The 18360-nt window shown below is 46.5% G+C and overlaps 1 protein-coding gene across 1 annotated transcript in view; it reads left to right on the forward strand.

The window, feature by feature from the left end:
- The window catches only part of LOC149359637 (hepatocyte growth factor receptor-like), a 41553-nt gene continuing 23193 nt past the window's right edge, over positions 1-18360 (forward strand). The window contains exons 1-7 of the mRNA XM_089571784.1: positions 1-450; positions 2397-3591; positions 7106-7298; positions 10330-10461; positions 14773-14946; positions 17319-17467; positions 18164-18314. Of these exons, the coding sequence (XP_089427910.1) occupies positions 2492-3591; positions 7106-7298; positions 10330-10461; positions 14773-14946; positions 17319-17467; positions 18164-18314 (1899 nt within the window). The 5' untranslated portion in view covers positions 1-450; positions 2397-2491. The remainder of the gene's footprint in view (positions 451-2396; positions 3592-7105; positions 7299-10329; positions 10462-14772; positions 14947-17318; positions 17468-18163; positions 18315-18360) is intronic.

Raw genomic sequence — 18360 nt, forward strand, 5'->3', positions numbered from 1 at the left:
ACCATCGAGCGAAAGCGGAACAGAGAAAGCTGGCAATGGCAGCTAACTTAAGATCCATGTCTGCAACCGGCGAAAAGTCGGAACATGAATTCGTTTAATGTTTAAACGGATAGCAGTACGTATCGCATCCTTTCACCCATCGACTCTCGCAATCGCGTCTTCGAACGGAGTTGAAAGCAGGAAAAGTCACATGTTCCGCGTCTCGCATCTGAGGCGTCGCTGAGAATATATACGCCACTAGAGTGCAGCCCTTCGGATAAAGAACGCGCTCTTGATCGGTTATTTTTTGTTCGTCACGAAGCACGGGTTCGGTGCAATCTGTCTGCACATGCGTTGTTCCACGGTGAACGTTGTCGTATAGATCGTCTTGGAGCGAAGAAGCGGAAACGCCGTCGCTCTGCGCTGGACACATCGAGTTGTCACAGCTGGACATGGAGACGAGGCTCAAGGGTAAGGAGAAAAGTACTATCATTACGTAAATATTACCCGCATTTTGCATAATAATAAAAAAAGAACGTACATTTTGGCATGCTGCCCGCACCATAACACAATGCTTTAGCTCTTCCCTAAGGTCCACCGCCTTCTAGCATTAATCTGTACACTTGCCGCCAACTCTAATGCGCGCAATTCACGCAAAAAGATTTTTGTTCTCTTTTCTCTTCACCAATGACCCGGCCTTTTGATTCATGCCACTTTTTTTGCTGAGAGTTTCTTTGAAAACTAAATGGACAACAATTAAAATGCATTCCACTGTCGGAGAAGAGTATAAAAGTATTGGCTTATTCTTGCTGACTTCACCAGAATGTGTCAATAACGAGGGCTGAACTCATTACTTAGGCAGCAATTGATATTTTAAGTTTGCAAAGTAAGTCAGATCTAAGCGGATGGTAGCGCCACGCTGTGTTCTCTCCTTGCAGATAACTTGCAAGTCTCTTGGTGCGAATATACTACATTTCTTGACTATGCGCCATAGTCAGGCAGGTAGTTTTTGTCTATATCAGCTGAAGACAGCCTAATAGTCGGTCGTTGAAAACATTACAGCTTCTTTTTTCTTTTAGCTTCTTTTGATTGCCTTTTATAACGTTTTCGAAAAACATTTTGCACCAAACAACGGTAACTGTAAAAATCACACAACTGACGCCGCTGTTATACTTGCTACGGCACTGCTGTCGGCTATTTTGCTGCGGGGAAGGTGTTTTCTAGCATCTGTGATCGATACCACCCGAATTACTCTTTGTAAAGTATTCTTAAAACCTCCTTAGTACGCTCAACTGTAGTTTCAATAAATCCTGAAAGCATTTTTATTTAACTTTCAGGCTCAGCATTGTCATTGCACGCCACCTACGTGACCTGGCAGTCCTCGTGCTCATTTATTTGCATAATGTCAGTTCACTCACTGTATTTTGCGTCCAAAAAGCCATGGTTTCCAGACGGCGTCCACGATTAAAAAGCGACATTAACATATCAGAAAAACTACCTTTTAATTTGACTCCTGAATTTCCGAGCGTCATAACCGGATATTTTTTAATTCGGAATAAGGCTTTCGATTCTCCCCTCCCCCCCCCCCCCCCACCCCTAAAAAAAATTTGTCAATAAAATAAGTAGACTGCCCCTTTATGTGCATTGAAGGTGCAGTTAGAGTAAATAAGGACACAAGAAAGGCTGTAAACTGCTGTTGTATGCTACACATGGTAATAAATTTTGAAATAACACATCAATAACACTAGCATGAAAAAGAACCTTCCAAACTAGGACGCTATTATGAACAACACTCTTCACAGAGGAAAAAGATAGACGTACTTTTGTGCACAGTATGACTTGAAACACGCATCAGGTGGTACAAGCTGATGTCCCGAACCAATGCGAGTTGGGCGCTGCTGCAATGTTGCGTAAATATGAGCCGAGCAGCATGTTTACGTGCGTGGTACTGTGCAGCGCAGCGTATTCATTTTCTATCGAACGCCAACCAGGAGAAGGTGGTCGCCAGAGCGTTGCACGTCATTCTGATCGCGACTGTACTTTAGCCTTTACTGCCAGGCAAACGTTAAAGGCAACATCTTGATTCAACGTCCGCTCAAACTGTTCGTAATGTTTTCTTCTTAAGGACTGCTTCACGGTCCAATAGGTCAAATATGTGTTTCATTTATTGCACGTAAAAACGAATTGAAAAACACATTCAATCCTCAATTATTGTTTTTAAGTGACACCCCTGCGTTGTCTATTTTGGAGAAGGTGCCGTAGGCAAAATAACCAAAACAATTGCGAGTTACGCTAAGCAACAGTTCTGTATTCTGAGAACAAAAACCTGCCCATAAGATTATGCGTGCATTTTCCTGCTCGTGTAATCACCAATAATCTGTTCCAGCCTTCATTTGCATGTCCCGCACTTCTTCCAGGAGCTGATGCGTCTTCTCCGGGTGCCATCGTTGGATTATGAGTGCGGTGAAAACGGAAAGCATTGAACCGTGACAAGTATCAGCGCAAGAACAGCATGATGCAATTTTCAGTAGCATTCGTGCTAGTGTTGACGTTTTCAGGGAAACTGTCATCTGAAAAAAGCTTTGTCATCAAGACCTTCCGGTCTCCCGAAGGACCTGCACAAAATCTCCTCTACGTTAACCTTCCTCACAATGGAGGCGCTATCCTCATTGTGGGTGGACGAAACGCTCTCTACATGCTCTCGGCGAACGATTTGTCGACCAAGGCCATTTACAAAACGGGTCCCGTAATAGACAGTGTGTTGTGCCCACCGTACCCAGTAGAATGTGATCACGATAGGAACAGAACGACAGAGGATACCTACAATAGGGTTCTTCTACAGGTGGGCTCCGATCCCATTCTACTGGCTTGCGGAACTACATCACAAGGCATCTGCTCAATCCATGACCTCCAACATGACTTGAACCTAACAACAAATATGAACAGGCGACTCAAAGACAACTACGTGGCTTCGAAGCAAAGCACCGTTGCCTTCTTTGGAACCGGAATGAACGAGAATGTTCTTTTCTCCGCGTCAGCCTATGACGGCCGTCCTCTTGGGTTCCAGCCCTATGCCGTGTCCGCCAGGATGCTGAATTCTTCAGGATTCTTCAGCATCTTATCTTCCAATGGCACAAAGACATCTTTCGTGGACGTAGTTGAGCGGCTGAAGACTTCCCACCGAATATTTTACTTATACGGCTTCAGTCACAATGGTTTCGCCTATTTCGTCACTGTACGTAGAGACGCCAAATCCCGGGGAGTCATCAGAACGTGGCTGGCTCGTGTCTGCGAGAGTGACAAGTCCTTCCGTACTTACATGGAGATGCCCATTCAATGTCCCCGTGATCGATCATATCTCATTGCAACCAGCGCGTCTGTGGGACCGCCAGGGGTCGAAAGCAACGCCAGCAGTAGAGTTCTCGCCGTGGCTTTCACAAGCGAAAGAAGAGTGTGGAATTCGTACTCAAGTTCTGTATTATGCTTCTTCGACATGGCAAGCGTCGAGAATGCGTTCACGAATGTTGTCGCAAGATGCAGTATGGGAAAGTCAAGCGCGATTTTGTCACCTCTCTACCACAAAAATCCCTCTGATCTGGCTTGCAAACCTGCCGTGAGTAGATTTAATCCTACTCTATAATAACTCTGGCTTTCAAAACTAGAGGTTCAGGTAGCTATGTAACGTCTAATATCTCAAGCCTCTGCCACTGGCTGTTTAATTTGCGATTTTGTGATAGCAAAAGTAAATAGAAGTGTTGGCCAAATGTTAAGGGGAATCCCCTACGTAGAGTATATTTGTAATAAGGCCGTAATTACACACTGATATCCACGCAAGATTTCCTTTGCGGCCATATGACTGCGCTTGGGTGGATATCAAAGAGTAATTATTCCCTCAATACGAGGAAAACAAAAATGCTTCCACGCTCGTAGAAAGAGGCGTCTGAATGGAGCAGTGTGGCTAAAATGCAGTGCTCTATGTTCGTTGTAATGCCTTAGTAGTCTCATATGGCGATTGCATATGTGCCCAGGTAGCAGTGTAGCATCCACCGCCGTTGCTTAGTGGCTAAGGAGTTGACGTGCTGAGTACAAAGACGCGCGATCAAATTCTGGTCGCGGCGGTGAAATTCAGTGGAGAAATATGCAAAAACGCTGGTGTAAACGAGCGCTGTGTGATGTCAGTGAGCGTTTAGATCTCAGTTATTCGAACGTGACCCAGTGCCCTCCACTGCGGTGTGTCTGAAAGATCATGAGCAGCTTTGGGACGTAAAACACACCATACCCATTTAGTAAAGCTGAGATCTGGGCGAGTTGGTATGCATTCATACTGGTGAACAGCGCAAAAAGGCGGGAACAGCGCTTGTCTTGTCGTTGTCCCGCCTTTTTTCGCTGTTCACCAGTATGAACACCATACCCAGGCGTACCACAAAATGCCATGGTACGCTATATCCTAGCACATATCACATCATATCAAACCGTACCATAACATAGCATATTTTAAAATAGCGCAACGAGGCCTTTGATTGGTATTTTAGGCTTTAAGATCCCAAAGCAGCTCCGGCTATAAGCGACGCTGTAATGGAGGGCTCCGGATCATCTCGACTGCCTAGGGTTCTTGACATCGCAGAGTACACGGTCCTATAGCATTTCGCCTCCATCGAAATGCGACCGCCGCGGCGGGGATCGCACCCGCATCTTTCGGGCCAGCATCCAAGCACCATAATTATCAATATTGTGCATTCAAGGGATGAGCTAAATGGAGAGCTAAATAATTAATTTTGGCTACCCTTATCGGTTTGTGTAATAAAGCGCTTATCATCAGGGACACACTGAATAAGGTGTCTAAAATTTGGAAACTCACAATTGTAGCCAATAGTGAGAAAAGAAATTGCCGACAATTGCGTTTCTTCCTACTGCGAAATTTGAGCGCAGCTCATCAGCTGTTCCAGCTTTTCGATATATTGAGGCAAAGAATTCGAGCAAGACACGTATGTACAATTGCAGACAAATTGTTATTTTTCACCCATTTTTTCTTCTTCAAGAAACAGTCCACTAACAGGTCTTGTCATGAAGGAAGCTTAGAGGTCGGAGAAATAGATGGATATATGCTCGACTTGTTGCGCCAATGCTTGGTTCTCAAAGACATCACCGATTACTACAAGGAGGAGCACCGGCGCTACCCGGCCCCTTGTAAGGGACTGGATCGCGCTGACGAGCGCCTCCTCATCAAAATTCTTACTAACACTGTACTGTGCCCGGCGGTGCTTAAACATTTCAACGCATCCTTTGATGGCACGTGCCAGTTCTGTGGGGAGGTGGCTGACACCTTCCACATGGTTTGGGCGTGTCAATCAAACCCATCTATCCCCCCAACCCCAACCCCACCAGAGAGGACTGGGAGGCGGCCCTGCTCGGCTGTCAGGACCTAAAGACCCAAAAGGCCTTGGTTCACCGGACGCGGGCGGCGTTGCTTGCCAATGGGGCCCCGGAATAGGGGCTCCACCTAGTATTGTTAGGGGAAAGGGCCAATAGGGCCTACCCCAATCACCTCTCTGTAAATATTTATTGCATTATAAATGTTTTTCACCACCACCAAAGACGAGGTCTGTGCAAGTATTTCAAGAGGTTGTCACAGCGGTGCAAGGCGTTACGAGCGGTGGTGGTGAAAAACATTTATAATGCAATAAATATTTACAGAGAGGTGATTGGGGTAGGCCCTATTGGCCCTTTCCCCTAACAATACTAGGTGGAGCTCCTATTCCGGGGCCCCATTGGCAAGCAACGCCGCCCGCGTCCGGTGAACCAAGGCCTTTTGGGTCTTTAGGTCCTGACAGCCGAGCAGGGCCGCCTCCCAGTCCTCTCTGGTGGGGTTGGGGTTGGGGGGGATAGATGGGTTTGACTGACACGCCCAAACCATGTGGAAGGTGTCAGCCACCTCCCCACAGAACTGGCACGCGCCATCAAAGGATGTATTGAAATGTTTAAGCACCGCCGGACACAGTACAGTGTTAGTAAGAATTTTGATGAGGAGGCGCTCGTCAGCGCGATCCAGACCCTTACAAGGGGCCGGGTAGCGCCGGTGCTCCTCCTTGTAGTAATCGGTGATTTGTTCGAATGTAATGGCCAGATTGTCTGATTGGGAGTACCCTTCCAAGGACAGGGAGAGAGCCCGGGGAGAGAGTGCGCGGGCGGCCTGATCGGCCTGTTCGTTTCCCTGGAGTCCCTGGTGACCGGGGGCCCAAATCAGGTTGCGTGGAGTTGGATCTTCAGATCGACAGCTATATTCCAGTATGCGCCAGGCAAGCGGGGGAGCCCAGCCCAACTCGTAGTTCCGACAGGCCCCTCGCGAGTCGGTGATGATGTGTTTCGACTTGGGAGTAGTGAGAGCAAGAGCAATGGCAATCTCCTCCGCGTGTGTTGCGCTGTAGGCTTTGAAAGTGAGCGAGAGGAACGGGCTGCCGCATAAGTGCTTCTTTTCCTTAAAATGATCGGAGTGTAAACGCTGTGCGGAGTGTAAGCGCCACGTTTCTGGCACAACGTTGTCAATGCCTGCAGCCCACATCTCTCTCTCATCACCCTACGTACCTATAAGCGCGATTCTGGCGACCACAGACCCAGGGAGCCAGTTATGCGCACTTCCTTTCCTTAAAATGGCACAACGTTGTCAATGCCAACGCACGCAGCGAAAATCTATCACTACCGCCACGTATAGCTTAAAGCACGACTGAGGTGTCCACTGTTCCAAGGGGGCAGTTATGAGGCTTTCCTTTGCTTTCCAAGATCATTGATACTACAGAGCTTCTCTATATTGCCAGCAATCTCCTGATCGTCACCTTGTTCTCGTCTGACCGCTAATCCACGATAGCGCAGTACATGCCCGCCCCTCAGTACTGCATACCACACATCTACCCTCACCTCACTAAGCCCTACGACATCCCATCGATACCTTTAGTTTCTCGAGGAGCACTGCTAGGAGTAAATTAATACCGCAATATACACATACAGTGCAAGAAAAGTTTGAATTGTTCACTTATTTTCGATACACGTAGTTGATAGAAGAAACTTCCGAACTAGTGCAGAAGAGACGCTGTCGTAAGGCAGGCGCGACGTATATCTGACGCATTTTTCTGATAATTTTTCAGGAACCCGAAGGGGACATCTCTTGCACACCTGGCAAAAACAGCTACATTGAAAGCTTGGTTCCGTTAAATGGGTGGACGCAGATGTCTTTGGCGCGAAAATTGGCTACTTCACTCACGGTTATGCAGCAAAATGGCGCCACCGTTGTATGGGTGGGCGACAAGCAGGGCTCCCTTCACAAGGTGGGTACAATATGATCTCTTTTAGAATCGGCGCGGCTGCCGCACCAACTGTGAGTTTATGCGAAATTTCTGTGTATGAGAGATGTCGAAAAGGGGGGAAAAACATCGAGCCGGGGCACTGTTTCTCTGTACACATCTTTGTGAGCGATGTTTATTTTGTTGAAGCTATATAAACCCTACATTTTATGATTAGCTGTTATTATATCCACAGAACGCCATGGCGTAAGTGAAGAAACTTCATTGAACGCACCAGGTACAGATCATTAAAATAAGCAGGTGTATTGACAGGCTTTGCCTATGAGGAGGTATGATGGTATTAAGCACGTGGTTTATGGGGCTAGCTAGAGTAGCCATAGCCTTGGGCGGGGCTTTTGAATGTGGATCAGCACAACTCAGCTTGAAAAAGACTTCGTGTGGGAGAATATTGAGAGGAAGCTGAAAGGTAAAGACATTGTAAAGAGATGGGAGGTTGGCTTACGAGGTTTATCGTCCCAAAACGACCCAGGCTGTGAGAGACGCCGTAGTGAAGGGCTCCGGAAATTTCAACCACCTGGGGTTCTTTAACGTGCACCGACATCGCACAGCACACGGGCCACTAGAATTTCGCCTCCACCGAAATTCGATCGCCAAGGCCGGGATTGAACCTGTGTCTTTCGGGTCAGCATCCGAGCACCACAACCATTGAGCCACCCCGGCGGCCTGAGAAGAGACGGGCTGGGGCTGAGTGGTTGGATCGTGGGAGGGTTTGGTTTATGAAGGTTTAATGTCCCAAAGCGACTTAGTGCATGAGGGGTGCCGTAGTGAAGGGCTCTGGAAATACTGACCACCTGGGGTTCCTTAACTTGCACTGACATCGCACAGTACCCGGGCCTCTAGAATTTAGCCTCTCTTTAAATTCGTTCCCTGCGGCCGGGATCGAGCCTGCGTCGTTCGGGTCAGCAGCCAACCGCCATAAACACTGAGCCACAGTTGCGGCCGAAGTGCGGGATTTTGGCCGTCGTAAAGTTATGCGCATCATACTGGAAATCGTTAGTGGCCTGTGTGGTTTGGTATGTGGTGGGGCATCACATTAGGAGCTGCTTGTTGCACCACTGGCTCCGTAACGGCTAGAAGATGACGAAGCGATACTAATCATGCGACACGAGCCAGGAGGTCTCTCTGCTCAATAAAATAACATCTGTCCTTTGTTTGGTGTCTGTTCTAGTTATGAATTATTCTGCTCGCCGGCGCGCTTAGCTAAAGCCCCCAGGTATTATAACGCAGTTGTCTTTGGACTATCTGAATCAACTCGTGGACAGTGTTTAGTACATGCCGAGAGTTAGGCTTATCGGCTTACACCATCGCTGTGCTGAGTTAACCTTAGCAGCTGAACTGTCGGCATAGCGTTGGAGGTAATTTTTGAACACAGCAGATGTTAAATTCTTTCAGACGGATAAGTTTTCGCATGGAATTATTATATTTCGTAGATTTAATACTGTCACTTGTGCGGTTATGTATATCGTATGTTCCCGAAGCTTCGGCGATGCGTAAGAAACACAAAATTGTTTTGCCACTTTTTCTAACGTTACCTTGACTGTCAAGGTCTTCTAATCAGTCCGAAGTAGCGTCTTAATCCTAATACTGTGAACCAAGGCCAAAGCGTAGTTCATTGACTTGCCCGCGGAAAATACCAGCTTCCATCAACAGGTATAGGAACTTTGCCCCAAAAAGATTTTTTTTTATTCGCCGCTTACCTTCTTTATAGTTTTAGTTTTGGGCACCAATATCAAAAGGCCGGAAAGGTGTACTGTTCTTGCACACTGATTTCTGTATGTCAGCTCAAAATAATGAAACAACTTAAAATGGCACTTTGATGGAGTACTTTGTATGCCTTGGATTATCTAAATATGGATAGGGTATCTGTTAATATATGTTACATTTCTGTATTTGACTATGATCGCTCTGTTCTAGAGGTTTCGCTTTCAATTTCGCCAAATGATCAAAAAATCCCCGATGAACATTATGAAGGTTCTCAGTCACTGGACGGGACTAACAACCAAGGCTATCATCGAGCATGTTTTCTTACAGAGCCGATAATATTTTAAAACTACGAAGACACAGGTTTCCTGCTTAATGGTGATAACAGAAAGCATGATAAATTATCTATTTATTGTTTTACTTCAAGTCCCCTCAAGGCTCATGCAGAGAACATTCGAAAGGGGAGTGTGGAGGCGGTTGCAAAGTGATACCAAAGAACAATGCTGAGCAGGTTTTTCCTGTAATAATGAGCGCATGAAGTTTAAAATATTGCAGCATCATTATACAGTATTACGTAGCAAAGGAAGGACCTATTACACATTGCTATCTGCGCTGCTCTGCTAATTATTCCTAGACTGTGCTCCCAAAGAGTGCATTTTTGTTTTCAAATAGTTTATGTGCATACTATGTGGTCGGAGAAACCAGTGTGGTCTTCAAAAGAGCGAGCTTTTTTTAAACCTTTCAAGAAAAATATTAGTTGGATCATCCCAGCATTCCTCCTCGTTATTCCTCAAAGTATGCACCGAAAAAAATTTATAGGGGGCACTTTGCTGACTTAAAGTGCTCTGAGGCGAAAGCCTTTAGCGCGGTGTTCCTGCTTGTGTCACTGATGTGTGGTTAAGATGTTAATTAAGTACGCAATTGTTTGTGAATCTTAAATGCTGGAGACACTGGAGGGCGTTTGGGAAGCACGTCTGATTCGGCGCCTTTCTGCAAACACTCTCCGGCGTCCTATACAAGGAGAACTACATATGCGTTGGCAGGAAGTGGCGTAGCCATTAGCACGCTCGGCTGCGGAACGGATGGATGGTGGATCGAATCCCATCGTTCACAAAGAGTTCTTTTTCTGGTCTGCCCAGAAAAAACGTGACACCTCCGCTGACAACCTTCTGTATACAACGATGAGGCATTAAAGGCTTTCGCCTTAAAAAAACAACGCGCTTACTGTCAGCAGTTTTGCAGGCATACGCATTCCACGTATAATGCGTGACTTTCTTTCCAATCAATTTTGCAGGTTTTGTTACTAAACGACACGGCCCATTATCTGGTATCGCTGAACCTTTCCAATCTCGGGAAAACGGGAATACAGCGGAGCACAGCGATTGACGACAACAGAACATATGGCTACTTTTTGATTGGTGAAAAGGTAACCCCCAAGTTTTTGCACTCATGATCCTTCACAGGTTGCCATACTTAGAATTCGCTGCTCTCATTGTCCCTTCTTTACTGCTTTCTTGAAACGATCGTTCTTCCACCTCAAAAGAACAGAACGCTCTTCAAATTTATTGAACTTTAAGCAAACAGAAATCAAATGTTTCCTTGAACCCGTTGCCCTATGCTAGAAAGCTTTGCTGTTACGTTGTTTTTTGCGTTTATTTTCTTTGTTCTGAAGCGATTTTAATTGAGCGTGGATTCCGTTGAACTAGCCCTGTTCCTTCCAAAGCCTTCAGTAGACGCATCAAGCACACTGTCTTTACGCGATGTATTTGCAGTGACAGCGCTAGAATGCCATCCTTCCAACTTGTTTGGTCAATTCGGTGAAGAGCGGTTGACTGCCGCTTCGACTGAACCGCAACGACTATTTCTCTATCTCGACTTCGCTCGCTATCTCGAGTCCTTAACATCCTTCGTAATATTGTTTTGACTATGGCTGTCATTGTGCACTAAGTATGCGATACTGCTTCCCCACGACTGCCTAACCGGCATGTTCTGTACTCCTGATTGTTCCGTATGGCTCGACTCAGAAAGCTCGTACCATACATTTTCTAAATTGTAATCATAGGGAAAGTTGGTTGTGCTACCCTTCATCCACCTATGACGCTCTAGGCAAGCCGGGAATACGTGGCTTCCTGCTGACATCTGGTGGCTTGTCGATTGTTCTATTGATTGGAGTTTTGGTTGAGTTTCGTTTTCGTTCATATTTGTGCTCTCGGTGGTGTTGTAGTTCTCGAGCTACGAACGCAGTTCATTTCAGATTCGCAGTATCCGAAGGCTGCAATAACTGCACTGCAACGGACACTGACAAAGTAAAGAATGAGCAAGTAGAGTAACTGTGCTTCTTCGTGGTAAAATTCACACATGTAATCTGCTTTCACTGTGAAGAGCAACGATCTTTTGAAGTGAAGTAAGTTGCGCATGAGCTTACCCGCCTCTCTTGCATTTCTGATTGTATGATCGAGAAATGGAAATAATCTTTTGTTTCGCTTTGGCGCGCACTTCAGTGAGGAACTAGTGACGTTGACGAAACTTTTCATTGATTACGTCATAAATAATGGCAGCTGCTGGGAAAACTTCGTAGAGTTGTCTCTTTTCGAAAAAAAAAAAATGCGAATGTTCTTTATACCAACTCAGCGAACCTGGGTATCGAAAGCTGAAAGAAGGAGAAAGGTTTATTGATAACTTAAAACCAAGCAGCCTGCTATAGTGACTACTCTGCACACCTCTCGTCGGGAGTGTCGAAGACATTTATCCGATGGAAGGGTAAATAATTTTGCCAAGCGCTATTTATATTAACAGCTCTCGTCGATGATTGAATTTTCTTGATTTCGAAGTTCGGCAGTGGCTGTGCATTTCGCGGAGAAGCGACTTTCACTTCGTGAATTATTAATGAAAATTGCCGCATGCCGCAATTGTCAGCATAGACACAGCCCTCGTACCATAGGTTTCCTGCCCATTTCATGTTTCTCTTTTAAAAATCCGCGTGTCAATCGACAGGACATGATAAATACCGGGACACTGCGACCGCAAACACGTTTCTCATACTGGGATGAGGGTTCGGGCAAGTTTCTCATGGCGCGAACCTTTCCTTTTTTTTTCATAAAGCAAAATTGAACCTCCTAAAGGGGGCTATTTTAAGCGCAACAGTTTTTTTGGAAAGAATATTTGTGAATGCAACAAAAAAAATTGCTGATGGTTTAGCTTGGTTGAACCTAGTGTGTACGCGAAAGCTTCTCACACATGGTTACACATGGTAAAGTTGTTTTGTTCAACAGCATTGGTTTCGCTGGTAATCGCTACGAAGACACTTCTATGGTCAGAGTAGTAGCCCAAGCGCAGTGAGGCGCATAGGTGAATGATAACGTAGCTTAGTAGTGACGTCACGCGCGGCTACGCGGAGGAGACCGGCGCAGCGGCGAAGTGACAGCGCGAGGCGAACACCTGTGGCTCAGCGCAATCGCTTGCGATGGAGACGGAACATGCGCAGATGTGGCCTTGCGCCCGATCCAGTGAAAGGCTCCGCAGATAGCATATGTGGCCCTGCGCCCGACCCGGCGAAAGGCTCCGCAGATAGCATAGCGAAGCGTTTGCCTCAAAAATGGTTTCAACTGTTAGCTATGTTCGGTGATATGAAGACAGGACACTCTCTCACAGTGCACAAATTCGGTGCTCGTTTACACCTATCTGCTTTGGTGCTCATTTATTCCAAATTACAGTTAACAGATCTTGCTATACATTTTTATCGTATAACAAAGTTTTCTTGCCATCCGTTTTTTGAGAAAACTTGAATTTCTGCAGTCTCAGTAGTGTTTTGGAGCAAACAACAGCAAAGCTAAGTAAGAAACCTTGTCTTACCGGCATTCCAGCGGTGGATGAAGTGCTCTTTAAGAAACTCGCATTCACAGTGGCGCCAGCTTTCTCTCCTGACAATATTTAAAAACTCTATTGTTCATAGCGGTCAGCCCCTTTAGTTTTTTTCTTTTAATTTATGTAAAGTGTCCCTATCTGCAGAGACATAATTATCCATGGTGTAATGAATTCCGCAGCCCCCAAACATAGGTTTTATGCTATACAGCTGTACGACTGCTCGCCTTAAATAACCGCGGCCTGCTAGCTGTCTAAAGTGGGTGTTGTAGCGTCAAGGTGTCGGAATCGCTTTTGAGGAGGCAATGAGCGGGCGTCCATAAAACATCAAAATTCGAACCACCGGCTGAAAAATACAAGGGGTGACTGCATCATCATCATCATCAGCATGATTACGCCCACTGCAGGGCAAAGGCCTCTCCCATGTTTCTCCATTAACCCTGTCCTTCGCCAGTTACGGCCACCGTATTCCCTCAAATTTCTTAATCTCATCCGCCCACCTAACTTTCTGACGCCCCCTGTTACGCTTGCCTTCTCTCGGAATCCACTCCGCTACCCTTAAGGACCAGCGGTTATCTTGCCTTCGCATTGCATGCCCTGCCCAAGCCCACTTCTTCCTCTTGATTTCAACTAGGATACCATTAACGCGCGTTTGTTCTTGCGGTGGTGGAGAAAACTTTTAATTACTGAAATAGAGTTTGGGAGCCACAGAGTGGCCCCGCTACATGGTCGGCGTCCCTAGTCCGGGACACCGCATGACAATGCCCCGTCTCTCGCCCGTTTCACCAGAGCCCTTTGGGACTCAAGCGAGGAGCAGTTGACGAGGGCAGTCTCCCATGCCTCTTTGGAAGGGGTAGGGGAAGGGGGGAGGTGGGGATTTTGAGTACATGCCCACACCATGTGGAAGATATCACAGGTCTCCCCACAGTGCGGGCATCGCCCGTCCGTGTTAGGATCGTAATGCTTTAAGATTGCAGGACAGAGTAGAGTCCCTGTCTGCAGGCGCCTTAAAGTTCGCTCCTCCGTCTTACTCAGCCCCTTTTCAGGGGCCGGGAAAAGGCGGTGGATGTCGCTAAAATGCGTTATAATTTCCCTGAATCGCAGCAGCGGCTGGTTCTTGCGCACTCAGTGTTCTTTTTAAACATCTCTTGCAGTACTGAAATTTTGCTCCAGTATGCATTCATGCACGCTATCTCTTCGAAAAAAACAGTAAAAAACAACGCTGTTGCGCAACTGAGGTTTCCACAGAGAAGGAAATCCAGTAAGAAACGTTACGTTTCGGTTTCACGTGCATTTCAGGAAAAATCAGATTCACTTCCACTTCACTTCACTTCACTTTATTACCTTAAAGGCCCCCAGGATTGGGGGTATTACATAAGGGGTGGGTTACATTGAAAAATCAGATTAAATAAACAAAGAAAAAACGTAAGATACAAATATTATTCGCTGTTAAAGGTAGCAGTTAAACAGTTCGCAAATGTTGATGGGCAGGTGATTGCGGCGATGTCGTGTGGAAGGCTGTTCCAGTCTTTGGCTGAGCGTGGAAAGAATGACGATGCAAATGTAGTTGTACGCGTACATGGCCGGGCTACTTGAAGGGGATGACCAATGCGGAGGGAAATGCGTGCCGGCGGATTGATGTAGGGAGGACGACGAAGTGAGCTGAAATAAAATTTGTGAAACAAGCACATACTAGTAATACGACGCCTACAAGCCAGGGATGTTAATCCTGCCTCTGCTTTTAGTGCTGATATGCTGACATTCTGCTGACGTCGAAAGTGCGTCTGAAGAGCCCCAGACGCACTTTCGACGGAATATTTAACCCAGTTTCCGTAACTCTTCTAAGGTGTATCTGCTATTCTCTCTCGGGGCGCAGGTCGCGCAGATTCCTGTTGGTTCGTGCAGAGTATACGGCAGCTGCTCACAGTGCATGCGAAGTCGTGGGGACCCGCTTCGGTGCGGCTGGTGCGGAGATCATTGTGCACACTTCGCTGAATGCCCTCATCGCGAAAAATTCTCTTTAGGTCGTTGCCCCATAGAGGTTTCCCAGGTGAGTACCAATACTGTTTAAGCTTCTTTCTTCGCCTCACTTCCTTCAGGCTGATGTGATCTGGCTCTGGACTGCGCAGCCGGCAACCTGCACGTGATCACGAGGAAGGGCTGACATACAGAAAGCACAGGAACTAAACGTTATAAAATAACTTCATAAAAGAAAAATTCGCTGTGGCTTAGCTTGGTTAAGCCCCGTAATTGCGAAAGCAATATCCGTACCTACGCCATGGTTCAGCTGGTAGTGTAGCTGGTGGTGGTGCTTGTGGTTAGACTTGTGGCGATGCATCTGTTACACAATCCAATTCAATCCAATGCAACCCAATCCAATGTAATCTAATGTAATCTAATGTAATCTATTCTAATCCAATCCCTAAAGTTCGCCCTATAGTAATAGAAACTTCACGCTCAGCTAAAACAGCTCACCAAAGTCGCGAATTCCCATGGGGGGGGGGGGGGGGGGGGGGTGGAAGGAAGGGGGCATCTACCTTAGTCTCCGAAGCCTTCCAAAATATTGGAGGGGCCACTTAAGTTTCTCCTTACGGGTATGACGCGAGAGTGTAATGGGTTAATTCCCAAATATGCAAAAGATGACCCTCTACTTTACATTCATAGATCCCTGGCAGCCCTCATACCCCTCCTGGCGCAGTGGTGCAGCGGTTAAGCGAAGTGCCACTGCCCTGCGATGGCAGGTGTTCCTAGCAATGGGCCCTGTAATGCCCAGGTTGCTCTTCCCGAGCGACAGATAATTAACTGCCACCTGCATCGGCGACCAGTTTGCTCACTATCCGGTGGGCAGGCTGAGATGACTCGGCAAGGTCACGGGAACTAGGTGGCCCACTGCCTCCTAGGTTGCTTTTGGGGGCCACATGCCACAGTCATGCCGGTCATTTTTCGATCACAATGCCGACACTGGGTTTTCTGGGGGACGGGTACATTAATGCTATGTGGTTAAAATTATAGCCTCTATCGTCGTCGAGAGCAGGTGCTACACGAAAGATCTCGCAGGAGGGATGTTGCACAATATATTATGTCTGCTTTCCATACACGTTGACTTGCAGAGTGGCACGCTTTCCTACCCTGGTTCGACACATTTAGCGGCGGTGGCACAAAGCAGGAGTAGCGGAGCGAAGCGCCTTTCCCTAAGAGATCCGCAATGTCTGTTCGTTCGGCGTGACGATGACGTTCACTCTAGTGCAACCTTGATGTTGGAATCACTTCCAGGCTGGCAGGCACCGCAGCTTCTTAGCCATATCGATGTGCCGCACCCGCCGAAACAATGGTTGCGCAATAGTGGAACCAGCGAAGCAGACGCTGGGCAAGAACAAAGAGGCACACACAACAGAGCAAACTAGCCAAGCAATTTACTCTAGTAAACAATAGTTCTCCGCGTGCTGCTGAGGTGAGCGATCTCATAGTCATGAGGGCTCTAACAGGACAAGAACAGCCGAGAAACTTACGAACCCGCCGGCGTCTTTGGGGCTACTTGCAATGGGGAGTCTCCAGTACATTACAACCCGTGTGAAGAAGCCTCTCTTTCTACGAGTCTTTAAGAGCCTACTAGAACTTTCTGGCTCGCTTGCCGCGCTACTGAGATCACTGATGGAAGAGAGCCAGGGCTATGAATGGGGACGCGCACGGGACCACACCCACGTTACGGTAGATTTCTTCCCCATATCTACGGCGGGGTCGTATGAAAACGGTTAACTCGAACGAATAGCCTCACTGTTTGAGTGGTTCCCTGCAGTCACCGCAACTGGTGCACACAATTTTGCACACAATCATCTCAGTGCAATATACTTCACTAAAGATTATGAATTATAGGATTGCTTCTGTTTCCGGGTACATTTTAAGCCTAAAAAAAATATCTGGATCAGGATGACAGCTGAACAGACAAAGCAGTGGACCTTCAGTCAGTCTTATTGAAACATGCGGGACGTTATTTAGACTGTAGTCCAAGTTAAAAAAGGTACGGCCATTACTTCGAAAAGCAGCCAAGCTTTGTAATCTGTGGTATCATAATAGCAGAGAATTTGGTGCATTTTCTGTAGCATTTACCTGTGAATGTGTAGTGCTCGAATGAAAGGATACAACGACATAACCTCTATACAGTGGATAAGCAGGCAAGTGACCAAGGCTAAGAGAAAAGCACGCTTTCTAATAAAGTAATTCACTCACCACTCATTACAAAGTGCCTAATACTGCACCAAAAGTGTTCACAAGTTTCAGTACATGTTTTCTTTATTTACGGCACATTAAATGTTATTTAATTGTCTCCCTTATTCATTGACAGCTTTTCAACAACTTGTAACAAATACTCTGGTTTCATAAGCTGGAACTGCCTAGCCCTTGCCTTTTGTGCAATTGTTACAGATGCATCCCGTGAATGGGTCCCTATTTGGCGGCACCCCCTTAACAATAGAGGGCGACAATCTCGGATCGCCGCAGTACAAACCTCACAGCAGCATTGAGATCCGAGTTGGCGGCAAAGTGTGCGACATCGTACAGTGGAGCTCCAAGCGGTCAGTATGAATGCGCACAAAGCGTGCACAAAGCTTGTGTTACATCATTTAGTGTCTGGCGTCCGGCAAGGCGGCACGTCCAGAAAGTGGCCACTCACGAAATCTGTCATCAGTGCACTCAATCGCCAATAATACGTGCAGCGTGTAGCTGATCTGCATAAAGGAAGTTACTGCTTATTGCAGCTCAAGCTCTCGCATTTTTCCGGATTTTTTCCTTATAAAATAAAATCGCGGTGTAATATTTTTAAGCTAAAAGCGGGCGTTTTGTAAGACCTATTCCCACTGTACTTACATAGAATCGACATGATCCTAGGATTGCAACAATACGTAAGTTGAATAATGAGCAAAGATAACGTGGTCAAAGCTGCGCCTGAACCGGAATCGACAAGTTTCTTGGCCGAGTGCTAGGTACTATATGTAACGCCCTCAGGAGACGGTTTATGTTGGTCCCTGTAAATGACAAGGTTCAGAAAAGTTCCTCTATTGCCCGTGACGTAAAGAAAGAAAAGGATACAAGTTTTAAGGTTTTTCTCTTTCATAGCTATACGGTGAGCTGTATATACGAGATGTAGTGTTTACCTTCTTACCTATTAGAGACCGGTTAACCACTGGCATGCATATTGCTGATATTTTTCACTCTTTTTTATTGAATTTCAGACAGAAAGCATGTACAGGGTTTTCATTTCAATCTTTCAGAGTGTTGTGTACAACTCCAGCTGGACGGGACACCTCGAAAGTAGACATTGTTATAAGAGTAAGCGACAGTGTAAGAGACCCGCTAAAGAGCGCGGTCAAGACATACGACGTGGTAGAAACTCGCACCATTAGATCTGGCTTCGAGTACAAGGTAAGTGTGATAAAGATTGGTCTTTGCTTTATGGGATTTAACGTTC

This window comes from Amblyomma mixtum, chromosome 2 (assembly GCF_055824585.1).
Source record: "Amblyomma mixtum isolate Tamu chromosome 2, ASM5582458v1, whole genome shotgun sequence".
NCBI lineage: Eukaryota > Metazoa > Arthropoda > Arachnida > Ixodida > Ixodidae > Amblyomma > Amblyomma mixtum.